This window comes from Myxine glutinosa, chromosome 4, assembly GCF_964187855.1.
Source record: "Myxine glutinosa chromosome 4, kmMyxGlut1.1, whole genome shotgun sequence".
Classification (NCBI taxonomy): Eukaryota; Metazoa; Chordata; class Myxini; order Myxiniformes; family Myxinidae; genus Myxine; species Myxine glutinosa.
Window position 1 is genome coordinate 143,045,026 of NC_136264.1, and position 14,596 is coordinate 143,059,621.

General features: G+C 43.5%; 1 protein-coding gene across 8 annotated transcripts in view; it reads right to left on the bottom strand.

The window, feature by feature from the left end:
• Positions 1 to 14,596, bottom strand: part of NFKB1 (nuclear factor kappa B subunit 1) — a 475,515-nt gene that overhangs the window by 95,698 nt on the left and 365,221 nt on the right. Inside the window, exons 1-4 of one of the 8 annotated variants that reach the window (XM_078776545.1) lie at positions 14,417 to 14,498; positions 11,300 to 11,348; positions 10,311 to 10,669; positions 7,036 to 7,093 (exon numbers count right to left, since the gene is read on the bottom strand). The exons of 3 other annotated variants lie outside the window; for them this stretch is intronic. In XM_078776545.1, coding sequence (XP_078632671.1) covers positions 7,036 to 7,051 — 16 coding nt within the window. In that variant the 5' untranslated portion in view covers positions 7,052 to 7,093; positions 10,311 to 10,669; positions 11,300 to 11,348; positions 14,417 to 14,498. Of the gene's footprint in view, positions 1 to 7,035; positions 7,094 to 10,310; positions 10,670 to 11,299; positions 11,397 to 14,416; positions 14,499 to 14,596 lie in introns of those variants that run through there. 4 more of the 8 variants (XM_078776546.1, XM_078776549.1, XM_068113634.2 and 1 more) reach the window with 4 other exon arrangements.

The window sequence follows — 14,596 nt, forward strand, 5'->3', positions numbered from 1 at the left end:
CATAATCACCTCATCAATTTTGCAGAACTCCCCTCCAATGCTGACCCCGATCCTCCCCCACGTGAATATACTGACGACACTCTTATTTCAATCGTGTTTCGATTTTGGCATTTTGGCTAACCCCCGCTCTAGGCTAACCCCCGCTCTAGGCTAACCCCCGCTCTAGCAGGGAACATGGCCTTAAAATGCATGTTGTGTTTGTTGTTGTACTCTTATTTCAAACTAGAACAGCGCTCGGTAAGGTGCATACCTATGCCAGGCTGAAAAGTTTACATTTTCTGTCCCACTGATAGGCCGGACCTGGATCTAGACCTGAACCAAAATCGAATTGGCTTATTCTTGTCACCTAACCAACTCATCCACTTAGTTTTGGCAGTCCATGACGTTTTGAATTTATCATGCTACATATTGTATCGGGCTTCATCTTTCAACGGTGAAAACACATTTAATAATTAAAAAGTTCTAGCTTCCGGGTCCGGATCTTCAAAAAATATAATCAATTTGTCCTTGTCACACACACAACCTGTCCACCAAGGTTCGTCAAAATCTGTCCATAATCTTTTGAGATATCCTACTCACAGACAAAAACAAACAAACAGACAGACAGATAGATAGATGGATAAAACCTTCTTTCACCTGAAAAACATCGCCCGTCTCCGTCCATCACTCTCCTCCACGGCTGCAGAAACCCTCATCCACGCCTTCATCACCTCCCATCTGGACTACTGCAACAGCCTCCTCTATGGTTCACCCTCAATAATCACCAATAAACTCCAATATATTCTGAACTCCGCTGCCCGTCTACTCACCCATTCCCGGACCCGTGACCACATCACCCCCGTCCTTTACAAGCTTCACTGGCTCCCCATCCCCCAGAGAATCCAGTACAAAATCCTCCTCTTGACCAACAAAGCCCTCCATAACCTGGCCCCATCCTACCTGGCTGACCTCCTCTCCAGACACACTCCCACCCGCAACCTCCGCTCTGCTGGTACCAACCTCCTGACCCCCCCCCCCTCCCCTCCCCTCCCCCCATCCGGACCAAATTCAGATCCTGGGGGGACAGGGCCTTCTCCATCGCTGCTCCCACCCTCTGGAACTCACTACCTCACACGATCAGAGACTCCTCCTCACTCACCACATTCAAAACATCACTCAAGACCCACCTGTTCAACACTGCATTCAACATTTAACCCACAGCATTTAACCCCTGACTATCTCTTCTCCTTCTCCTTCCTTTTGCTTTGATTATTTACCTATTGATTTTTGTCTTTTTGCACTTGTTTTTTGTACTCTGTCAAAGCGTCTTTGGGCTTCTTGAAAAGCGCGATATAAAATAAATGTATTATTATTATTATTATTATTATTATTATAAACAAACCGGGTGAAAATATAACCTCCGTCCACCTTCGGCAGCGGAGGTAAACATAACCATAATGACCCCGAATTGTTTCTTGGTGTTGTGGTGTTGTGCGCGTGGGCGGCAGTATCAGACCGGGGCGCCCAAAGGCGCCACGCACCCAAACGCTCCCCGGCTAAAGTTCATCCTGAAAGCGCCCACATTGTGCGGACAAACCAAGTCAAGGGCCACGTGGTCAGGAGAACCACACTGTGCCTATCGGCCGGCCTCAAAGACCGAAATTGTGACGGTGTCACCCTTAATCATGCAGCGAAAATGAATGAACTCATTCATTTCGTCATCTAAACAGTGACGCGCATGAAGGGATGAGCGAGATCCTCACTGTCCCTATCTACTGTCCAGCGATCCCACAGCCAAGGGAACGGGCTTGGCGGAATCAGTGGGGAAAGAAAACCCTTTTGAGCCTGACTCTAGCCCGACTCTGTGAAGGGACTTGAGAGGCCGCAGGCACTCAATAGGGCTGGACCCGTGAAATTTCGGGGTTTTTTGGTAAAATTACCTCAGGGTAAAGTTACATAGGAAAACACTGTGTTAAATTTCCGTCGCCGGAGGACTCTATTTCTTATTGCGAAATTCTCCAAGACTTCGCCTATAGGAGTTATTGAAAATATTAACTTATATAAAAATTAGTTTTCTAAGACTGAAGTGCAGTGACGTCATCACGCCCTTAGTTTTCTAAGCCTGAAGCGCAGTGACGTCATCACGCCCCCACCATGAGTGTCATTCGAAGAAGAAGAGCTCGGAGGTGGACTGGACACGAGGCGTAGCGGGCGCCATTTGGAAAAGCTGAGAGGACTCAGTCGTAATAGAGTGAGCCTGAGTGAGTATATCAAGACAAGAACAAGATCTAGAAGGAGGTATGTACGGTGCGATTCATATAATATATTGTTTAGTTATCATCGATGAGGAATTTGGGGTCGGAATGGGTGATCGGCCGGGGTGACTTGGTCTCGACTAGATGGTAGGCCGCACCTCATTTTGTTAAATAAAGTGGTCACAAAATATTTTTTGATGGTTCTTATTCTTATCATTACATGCACAACGTTCGTAGGGAGGCATAGATATATGGATTGACATCGGATGGCATGGGATGCGGGAGTTAGGAACTCCGGGGTTTTGGGAACTTTTTTCATTGGTAATATATGCGATTCCTTTTGGAGGCCCTCGAGAGTGAACGGAGGCTCGGATTTTAACTCTGATTCCGGATTTCGCAGTCGCTAGTACGTCTTAACACTCGACACAAACTGTCCCTGCGAAATTTCCAGGATTTTCGGTAAAATTACTTCAGGGTAAATTTACATAGGAAAGGCCCATGTTAAATTTTCGTCGCCGAAGGACTTTATGTTTTGCGAAATTCATCCTGACTTCGCCTCTAGGAGGATACAGGGGTATCTGTGGATAACGGGAACCTTTATTTGGCGAAATTCGGACTGATATTGACCGAGTTATTCAAAATATTAACTTATATCAAATAAATCTTTTGTGATTTTGTATTTTGCGCACCTGTATCGTTGGAGGTATTGACTTATATAGGGTTGGTTTTCTAAAGCTTATATCAGAATATTAACTTATATCAAATGGGTCTTTTGAGGGGAAAGTGTGATGACGTCACCACGTCACGCGGCACGAATGCGCGCCTGTGTCGTTGGAGATACTGACTTCTATAGGGAGGCCCCATCACCCTCCCCCATCACCCTCCCCCATCACCCTGCCATCACCCTCCCATCACCCTTTATTGGACCATTTGACTTCTGTAGGGTTGGTTTTCTAAGGTTTATATCAAAATATCAAATAAATCTTTTGAGGTGAAAGCACGATGACGTCACCACGTCACGCGGCGCGGATGCGCGCCTGTGTCGTTGGAGGTATTGACTTATTTAGGGTTGGTTTTCTAAGGCTGTAGGCCGCACCTCATTTTGTCAAATAAAGTGGTATTCGGGTGGTTCCGGTATTTGGGACCGCAGGGACGGAAAGTGCAGGTACGGGGTGCTTGGCACTCCCCAGCCGGCCCGCTCTGAAGGTTCGGATCGGGACACCGGGATTCATTCCGGTCGCCCGGTCGGCCCTGAGGTGGGGGTGCGGGGCCTGTCACGGAACGTCAAAACAAACGGCCTGCCGGGGCCGCCCAAAAGTCGGGCGTGAGGGGCGCGTCCACTAATGGAACGCCTCTCGCTTCCCAGATCGAGGGCCACGTGGTCAGGAGAACCTCGTCCCTTCTGGTTGCCCTGCCGTCCCACCGGGAGCGCTGGCAGGGTGTACTTCAAACTAAGCTTAAGTGTCAAGTGTTAAGTTCCTCCTTGCCCTCGCAAGGGAAAGGCTAGGGTCAAGCTCTTCCAAATTTCCAAACACTAGAAATCGGACGTCTCAAATTAATTAATTATTTGTTAAAACATCTCAGTCGCCCGCAACCTCTCTAGCGCGGGCGTCGAACCAGTTCATTTCCGGTGCGACCGGGCCGAATATCGGCCCGGCCGTGGCCGAAGCCGTTGATTCCGCCGTAGCACGCTAACGCGTAGGCTCGCGCGCCCCTGGTCCGCCGGGGCTCCGCGGGTGTCCTACCGTGCCTCGCTTGCCGGTGCCCGGGGACGGATCTCGCTGTCTAAACATGGTAGCGCTAGGCCAGTGGGACCGCCGGGACCCACGTGCACTCACATGGTGTTCTGCGCATGGGCGGCAGTATCAGACCGGGGCGCCCAAAGGCGCCACGCACCCAAACGCTCCCCGGCTAAAGTTCATCCTGAAAGCGCCCACATTGTGCGGACAAACCAAGTCAAGGGCCACGTGGTCAGGAGAACCACACTGTGCCTATCGGCCGGCCTCAAAGACCGAAATTGTGACGGTGTCACCCTTAATGTCACCCTTATGTATATAGTATATAGTGTTAGTGTTGAAAAACTACTTTTCGCACTTGTGTTGGTGCAGGAAACCACTTTTGCACTTGTATTAGTGTGGAAAAAACACTTTTTGCACTTGTGATAGTGTTGAAAAACCACTTTTCGCACTTGTGTTTGTGTTGAAAAACCACTTTCCGCACTTGTGTTGGTGCAGGAAACCACTTTTGCACTTGTATTAGTGTGGAAAAACCACTTTTTAACTGCTGTCACTGTCACTGTCAAAGTGACCACTGTCAAAGTGCACGGACTGGGCTATGTACATGATATTACACTATATACATACATATATACAGTCACGTGAAAAAGTAAGTACACCCCATGTAAAGTTTTGACTTTTTCAACATATTTCAACATACAGCTATTTGATCTTCATTTCAACAATATTGACAGATAAAGGTGATATGATATAACAAATATCATGAAACATTTACATTTTGTCGTCCATTGTACAATTTAAATAAACATAAATGCAAATTTCGCATGTGGAAAAAGTAAGTACACCCCTACATTTATCACTACTTCAAATACCTAAAATTAGAATCAGGTGCACCAGCTCAGGTGCAAATGATTAGAACATCGTTAGAGAGGATCTTGGAGGAACCTGTCTTATTTAAACCTCAGACATTTAGTTTGGTTTGCTCTTTGTTGTTGAAGTGTGCGGTGTCACCATGCCTAGATCAAAAGAGCTCTCTGAGGCCTTCAGAAAAAAGGTTATAGATGCCTCCGAGTCTGGGAAGGGATTTAAAAAGATCTCCAAACAATTTGAAATCAATCATTCGACTGTCTGGAAGATCATCTACAAGTGGAGAAGATTCCAAACAACTGCCAACTTGTTCAGGCCAGGCCGGCCCAGCAAGTTCAGCCCGAGAGCAGACCGCAAGGTGCTGAAAGAAGTCTCTAAGAACCCCAGAATGTCATCAGGGGACGTACAGGTAGCTCTTGCCACTGTTGATGTCAAAGTGCACGAGTCTACCATTAGAAAGAGGCTGCACAAATTTGATCTACATGGGAGGTGTGCCAGGAGGAAACCTTTGCTGTCCAGAAAGAACATCAGGGAAAGACTAAAGTTTGCCAATGAACACCCAGGCAAAGACCAGCACTTCTGGAACAATGTGCTCTGGCCAGATGAGTCAAAGGTAGAGCTATTTGGCCACAGTACCAGAAGGCATGTTTGGCGAAAACGAAAGACAGCATTTGACCACAAGAACCTGAAACCAACTGTAAAGCATGGTGGTGGAAATATTATGGTTTGGGGCAGCTTTGCTGCATCAGGGCCTGGACAGCTCACCATCATATAATCCACGATGAATTATTCATTGTACCAGAGGGTGCTTGAGGATAATGTGAGGCCATCTGTCAGAAAGTTGAAGCTCAACCAAAGATGGACCTTGCAACATGACAATGACCCTAAACATACCTGTAAATCCACCAAGGAATGGCTGAAAAGAAAAATGGAGGGTTCTGGAATGGCCAAGTCAAAGCCCGGATCTAAATCCCATCGAGATGTTGTGGGGGGATGTCAAACGAGCTGTGCATGCAAGAAACCCCTCAAACATCGCACAGCTGAAAGAATTCTGCATGGAGGAGTCGGCAAAAATTTCTCCCAGTCGATGTCAGACACTGGTAGACAGTTATAAGAAACGCCTGCTTGAGGTTGTTTCTGCCAAAGGGGGCAATACCACCGATTAGAGCCAAGGGTGTACTTAGTTTTCCACATGCGAAATTTGCATTTATGTTTATTTAAATTATACAATGGACTACAAAATGTAAATGTTTCATGATATTTGTTATATTATATCACCTTTATCTATCAATATTGTTGAAATGAAGATCAAATAGCTGTATCTTGAAATATGTTAAAAAAGTCAAAACTTTACATGGGGTGTACTTACTTTTTCACGTGACTGTATATATATATATATGTGTGTATATATATATATATATATATATATATATATATATATATATATATATATATATATATATATATATATATATATATATATATATATATATATATATTATATATATATATTGTTGCGGTTTTGAGAGTGTACATATAACATCATTAAAGGTTAAAGGTCTGCCCCCTAGTTAGTCCACAAGCAACACGTAGGCCCATTTAGGATATTAGTTATGTCATAGTCTTTGTGAGTATAATGGCCTTCGGAACCCGTTGATTGCGCCGTAGCATGGTGCCCGCGGACTGGGCTTTGCTGGCCTAAACGTAGTAGCGCTAGGCCAGTGCGATCGTCGTTCCCGCGCGTATAGGTGTCACTGCGCGCGGGCGGCGGTATCATACCGGGGCGGCGTAACACAGCCCTGGCTAAAGTCATCCTGAAGCGCCCACGTGAAGCGGACAAACCCACAGATCGAGCCTATCGGCCAGCCGCGGAGACCGAGATTGTGTTTCCGTTACGTGTACCCAGGAGGGGTCGTAACAACGACACCCCGCGACGCTCTGCAAACACATGGTTTTCAAACCATGAAAACTATAATAGCACATGGAATCAAAAATGTTTACAGTGGATGAAAACCACCACAACAGAAGTGACGAATCCGTAACACAGGGAAGTGTTTACTATAATTACATCTCACTGTAATTGACCAATTTTCTTACATATATTTGCACAATACATTATGTGTTTAAAGCAGCAAGATGTTTTCAAAATGTATGTCAGAAAAGTAAACTGCCATATAAAAAGTACATGCAAATTTTACCTCTTGACGAATTCATGGTATTCACACAAAATCCTGATGTATTCGGGAAAGACACAATCTGCCGATAAAAGGATATGTATTTTTGCATTTTAAAACAACCACCAAAAGTCTATAACATTCTCCATTACATAAAAAAAAAACATTTTAATTACCGGTACGAACAAAAATGTTAATTATCCAGATATCAGAACCAAGATGTGAAAAAGTGATATTGCTACAACTTTGTTGTTTGTCAAATTTCTTTCAGCGACACTCTTACAAAATAGCACCATGGAACTTTACAAAAATCATAGAAAAACATTTGTCATCCAAAAAAGAATGCACTTTAATTCCAAGCTATAAGGCAACAATAGGTGAAAATTTTGAAAGGCGTGTAACCTTTCTTTAGGCACCGTATACACAATGTTTGATGTCAATCCAGCTTTAGTATTTTCATTCTCTTCAAGACAAACAACAATTGCAACTGTGTCTGACATGGTTAAATGCCATATGGAATTGACCATGGGTCCACATGTTGAGGAAAATACAAATTCACCAACTCCAAGGTTTATCCCTAGGCTTGATTTATTACCTCCGCCACCAAGGGTGGATGGAGGTTATGTTTTCACCGCTGTCTGTCTGTTTGTTACTTGCAAAATTGAAGATTTTTCAAGTATATTGGTCGGTTGCGTTTGGTTTTATGTCTGTTTGTTTGTCACCGGCCTACAGGTCACAATTCGAAACCGATCGTCACGAAACTTCACCAAGTTGGAGAGGTCGTCACAACTGAGAAGCCTATTGATTTTAAGGTCAAAGGCGTCTGGAGGTCACATTTCTAAAATCGCCATTTTAAATCCGATAGACTTAAAAATTGAACATCATTTGCACATTGCGTCACTAACTAGGGAAGCAAACTAGTTTTGAGGCCAAAAGGTCAAAGGTCAACTCAAGTTTAAATTTCCAAAACCATCAATTTTCATCTGAAAAACCATCATTTTTCAACCGATTGACTTGAGAATAGAACAGCATTTGCATATTGCCTCACTGAATTGGGAAACGTACTATTTTTGAGGTCAAAAGGTCAACTCAAGGTCAAATTTCCGAAATCATAAATTTTCATCTAAAAAACCGTCAATTTTCATCCCATTGGCTTGGAAATTGAACAGCATTTGCACGTTGTCACTAAATTGGGAAACCAACAATTGAGGTCAAAAGGTCAAATTTACAAAATCAATTTTCATCCGAAACATAAGTTGCCAGTTGAAACATCATCAGAAACTTTTGTCACAAAAGTAAATTAAAACTCAGAATGTTGTAAGAGGAATGATATCCTCAGGGGACAGGAATGTCTTTGCAGATTTTTACTTTTTTTACTCACATTTAAGTAATGAGTTTCATGAAACTTTCTCATATTGATATATGAAATTAATGAAACAAGGATGAAGATTTTTTGTGTTGCTTTCAATATCAAATGATTGTATCATTCAGTGGATTTAAAAAAAAGATCTTTGAAAGTATCAAGCAGTGGCTTTTATGTGGCAAAATGATCAGTCCAAAAGAACAGGAAAGTATAGGATTGACACCCAATCGACCTTGGTGTACATCTCCCATTAAAAAACAGGTGCTTTGCAGAGGTCACACTAGTAAGACATAGATCCTACACTGACAACAGAACTTTTTCATTGAAAGTGGGCTATGAGCCAAAATAAGTTGCAAATATCGTTTTTCGTAGGTTGCAGGTGTATTATATTTGTTGCTGCTTCTGCTGCTGCGTATGTGAAATACACGTCCCATTCATTCTCTCTGCCTCATTATTTTTGCTGAGTTCAGGTGTCAGGTTTCTTTGATATTATTTATTTCTTTGATATTTTGCCTTTGTTCAGGTATTAATAGAAATTATTCTTTCTGTTGTACACGCTTTGTGCAAATGTTCTTGCAGTTTGCATTTGCTTCCTCCATATTCTGTCGATTCACTTCAGAAGGTGCAATTTGTCAAATATTTCATGGGAGAGGCAGTATGGATTGGTTTTATTTTTACCTCCACCACCAAAGGTGGATGGAGGTTATGTTTTCACCCCTATCTGTTTGTCCATTTGTGAACAAAATATCTCAAAAAGTTGTGGACGGATTCGGAAGAAATTTGGCAGAGATGTAGCATATTTGACATGGACGAAATTATTCGATTTTGGTGAAGATCTGGATCCGGATCCGGCTAGTAGAATTTTTAAAGTGATTCTTCATCATTGGGAGAGATAGGGCCAAAAACGATACATAGCAGGATATCTCAAAAAGGTGTGGACAGATTTGGCCGAAACTTGGTGGACCGGTTTGGTGTGTGACAAGGACGATTTGATTCAATTTTGGTGAAGATCCTGATCCAGCTAGTAGAACGATTGAGTGATATGGCCAACCAGGCGGAGGTATGCTCTCTATACCGAGTGCCGTTCTAGTTTTTAATATTCTCGGCCTGCTTCTTGCCATATTTTCCTACAAAACTTGTCTGATGGACAGTCACCAAAATATGTATATATTCCGTTTCTCATGGAGAAGAAATGAAATAGCCGGGTTCAACCCAATCCCAAGACCCTTTCCTTCCAACCCCCCACCGAAACTAAATCGAAACAATGAGTTCTCCAAAGCAACTTCCTACATCAAAGAGCACACACACAGTCATTTCATGGAAAATTAAATGGTCACATGTTTGGAATGAAATAGTCAGCATGACAAATGAAAAGTCAACCTGAGCACGATGGCATACTGGGCCCCCCCCCTAAAAGGGACTTACTTGTTGGGTGTAACAAATCCTATTTTTAATAAACCTCCCACATTGGAACCTCAATTAAATAAATATAGCTTATTCAAACTTTGCAGATGTTGTTTAATAAAAATGATTTTTATTTATTTATTAAAAACTGTCCAACTTGACCGAGACAGATTCATTTTACAACTGGGGAACTGCTATTTATACTTTTAGAATGACCAGACGACATTAAAAAGGGGATTTTACCAACTTCTACTTTTGCGCTGACGAATGCCAACAACGCTCAAAAGATCTGATTTACACACCTCAACCCCACAGCGGTAGACAACACCATAATAAGCCGTGGTTGATTGAAAAACAACAATCCTTTGTTTATCTTATCCAACGACGACTATTTCGTTGTATATTATGAAAAACGAAACAGGAAGAAGCACATTTTTTTACGACAATTCCGTTCCGTATATTCCTATAAGTATAAAAGCATCCGCGATGAGTTATTTATTTATTGGAATTTAAAAACACATTATCGACTCACCGACGTCCACCTGATGGAAATCGCAACCGAAGGTGTCGAGACAGTGACGCTCAGAAAGGAAGAAACGAGACGGGACAACTCTGGGAGTAGATTAGTTGGGAGAAAGACGAGCGAACGTGAGAAATAAGAGCGCGCAGAACATCTTCTGTCAGTCAATAACTCCACACGAATACACAAACGATGAAATGTTTTTACTGGAAATCCCCTTATTATGAGGTAAAGGAACGTCCCTAAAATTTAATCTGCGGCTCCGCCTCCACTTTCTGCTGTCATCGTCCTTGTCGGTGTTGTTGGTGTAGTTGTTTTGACGACATTTTCGAAGTGCTGTCAGAAGGCCAGTTTTGTCGATTTTTTGATTTCTAGAAATACAGAGACAGAATCTAAGTAATGAGGTAATTTTACACGTCGTCCCTTTTGTGACAATCTCAAAGGATTATTTGAAATGAAAATAACATGAAATTGAAATTCATACACAAGTCAGCAAGGTGTGTTCCGTTGCCCGATTTTATGCCAAGCGGATTGCTGGCGCTTGCTAAGCCAGCCGTTCCTTATGTACCACGTCAATCGAGTGCTTGCTCGAGTGCTTAAACGACTTGGCGAGTGCTCTTCAAGCTTGTTGGTTTCTCGTAGAGTTCTCACAAAAACACTCAAATAAGCGCTCTATTCGAAACCCGTTTTATAAGGAACGGCTGGCTTGGCAAGCGCTAGCAAGCTGCTTGGTAATTCACTAATTGATTACATCAACACACTCCCTCGGTGGTGTAATGAATGGTTAGAGCGTCCGCTCTAAATCTTGAGGGTCGGTGGTTCAAACCCCGGCCGAGTCATACCAAAGATTTCAAAAATGGTACCTGCTGCTTTGCTTGATACTCAGCATTAAAAAGGATCGAGAATGGACAAACAACCATATATTGGTAATAGCCGGCCGTATTACCAACAACAACAGCAATAATAATAGCGCCGGCTTTTATGGCGCGAATGACATCCACCTGTGTCCTGTGTCGATAGCTTCTCGTGACGTGTGAGGGAGGCAGGGAGCTCATAAAAAGCACGGAGGTATATAATATGGAGAGCCAATTGGCCACCTCGCAGCATTAGCCGCCGTGAAGCCACCGGAAATAGTCTGGCGGCCATATTGGGAAGCCGATCGTAAGCCTGTCAAAGCAAAGGCGTGGCGCACTGATGATGCAGCTGGAGCGAATTTTAGGACCGCCGACTATTTAATTAATATAGAATACTAATATTTGAACTGATATTCGGGCTCAGAATCCCGTTCTTTAAGGAAATGGTGTTCATTAAGTTTGAAGTTGGTTCTAGACGCATTTTTCCTGGGGAATCCAATGGTTTAGAGCTTGTTTGAAAAAAAAGTGCCCAAAATTACCGCTCGGTGTTCTTTATCGTTCTTCTCATGACCCAATCACCCACTAGTAGGAATAAGAATCCTGACATGTTACACCCCTGTTTAACTCCTGTCTTCACCTTGAACCATTCTGTTGTTTCACCTTGGTCGACGACCGCACATTGAAAGTCTTGGTAAAGGGCTTTTACAAGGTTCACTAATTTTCCAGGTATGCTGTATTTCTTCATTATGACCCAGACTTTCTCTGGGCAAGGAGTCGAAAGCTTTCTAGAAATCTATAAAATTGAGGTACATCGTCGTTTGCCATTCTTTGGCTTGTTCTATAATATTCCTCAATATAAAGATCTGATTTGTTGTCATGTTATATGATGTTACTTAATTCAGTCATTATATTGTAACTAAGATGTGTATGTTTCTATTACCGAGATGTTAGAAACCACGCAGATATAATGATAACCAGAGTTTATTCTACACTGACATGGGTCAGCAACACATCAACAGTGAGTCAGTCACATAAATGACATGAAACGCTGTCATGTAGTTAACCCACACAATTCACAGTTAACCCACAAAACACACCCACACCATGTAGAGATGAGGTCGCTCTTATATTTCAGCTTGCTCTGGTGTTGCCTCACTGGTGAGCAAACAGGACCAGTTTGCAATATTTTTTCCTGATGCGCTCTTCCTTCATGTCATCATCGAGTGTTCTCACAACATGATGGAAACGTATCTTGCTGTATGATTGTGATACAGAATGTATTAAAGCAAACACATGGTTGCTGTCTGCCTCACAGTCAAACATGTGCCGATCCAAGGAAGCAAATGTAGACCGACCGACCTCAGAAAGGACAGAAGTGGAAATTGCCACTCTTATCCCACTTTCACGAGGCATTTTGCCATTGCTTACAGCCAGGAGCCTCTTGACACAGCGTTCAGTCGCCTCACAGACACGAACAACACTGTGCGAGGGAACTATGAGGCCACCCCTGTTCTTGGTAACAATCAGGCTGTACATTGGTGTGGTTTGCCATTCTTCGTTGTTACTGGTCAATGCAGAAAGACATTGGCTACACTTCAGAGTCTTCCTCACCATCCTCACCACATAGCCGGCAATAGAGCCAACACATGACTCTGTAAAGATGGAAAGTTGCTCAAAATTTGGAATATCCGCATAGTCGTGGTCCTCTTTTGCCGGCGATCTCAACTCCAGGTCGTATCGTCTGGCCACCAACATGTCGTGACTCTCGTCAGGCACAGCCTGCTTTGCAACGCACTTGAAGGAAGCCGCATTCAGGATTCTGGTTGAGTCCTGTGCAGAACAGTTCCCACTTGCAGACTTGATGTCATGTCGCATCAAGAGGCGCTTATATGCGGCAACAAACTGCCGGGCCGTTGGGTTATTCCCACTTCCACATGCAATGCGGACCGCTCCAAAGAAAAGTTCAATGTGGTCTTGGCTCATTTTGTACGTGAGCAGGTATCGCAGGGGAGATGAGGCAGGTTTGACATATGTGAAATACAAAATTTTGACACTCTCTATGCAGATCATGAAACCAATGAAGGGGGTTTTCAAACGCGTATTGGTCATAACTTGACCATTCATGTTTTTGATGTTGGACAAGTAACTGTAGGCAGTATCCAGGAATGGCAGGAAAAGTCCTTCTCGTGATGTCATGAGTGGTGCCTTGTAGTTTCGTGCCAATGGATTGCGAGAATTTAGAATGTCAAACAGTTTGTCCAATGTTTCAATGTATTGGCAGGTAGCCTCACTGCCCTGAAATTCTGATAGTTGCAAAGTGTCCCTGCAAAACCGAATTGCATCTGCCACACTAGTGCTCAATGTCTGAGCAGCTGTGTCCACCTTCATGACATTGCTCTTCCACTCGATGTGTTTCCGGGAGAGCTTATTTCCCAGACGCAAGCCTTCCCTCTTCTGCAGATCAAAGAGTGCCTGGATGTATTTCCACGCGATGACTTTTTTGTTGCCATCCTCCATCATTTTCATGGATCCAAGACAGTTTCTTGCAAGTTTAAGCATGTGACATGCATCGAGTACAACACAAATTTTCTTTTCGGGATTTGCTGGGTGGGGAAATGTTGGTTTCACATTCTGCGGCGTGATGTCGGCACCTAGCTCACGTAACATTGTCAAATGAGCGGACGGTCCATCGCAAGTTAAGGAAACCACCTCTGCACCGATATCATGCAATTTTAGTAGACATTGTGTCACCAAATTCGCCTGTTCCTTCCCCGACAATCCATTTATCATAAAGTATGCTACAGGCACTTTCCAACTGTCATTCAGCTTCCATTCCCCGATTCCGATTCCCCGATCGACGTGGGAGCCCCAGCTCCTTCACTAGCAGAGACAGCCGGCTTAACGTTCGCCAGGATGATCAGTCGCCCTGCCCGTGAAATACCAGGATCGGGATTCGTACCAGGACCCTGAACAACTTCCTGCCCTACCTACTGCTACTGCGAAGTGGGAAGGCAATGGCAAACCACCTAGTGCTGTAATTTATACAACCCTCATTTGCAGTTATTGGCATCAGATAGCTAAGGAAAAATAACAACTATTGAACAATAAACTTCCAATTTAGTTGCATGTTCGAGTCCGGTGTATTGTATTACTTGCCCTGATGGATGTGGACGAATGTCACAATCGGCTTCCCAATATGGCCGCCAAGCAACTTCCGCTAGCTTCAGCCGACAGCCGTCATTGGCTCTCCAGTTTATTATATACCTCCGTGATAAAAAGTAAATAAATAAATATTACATGGAGTCATGGACGCTACACTGTGGAACTATGCGCACGCACTTCCTGTGAGAAATCGTGCATCGTGGACTACGCTTGCTGCAAAGTAGAGGGGAAGAGGGAGGGGTCAAATTTAATTTCGTAATACGATATTTGCATCTACTGTAT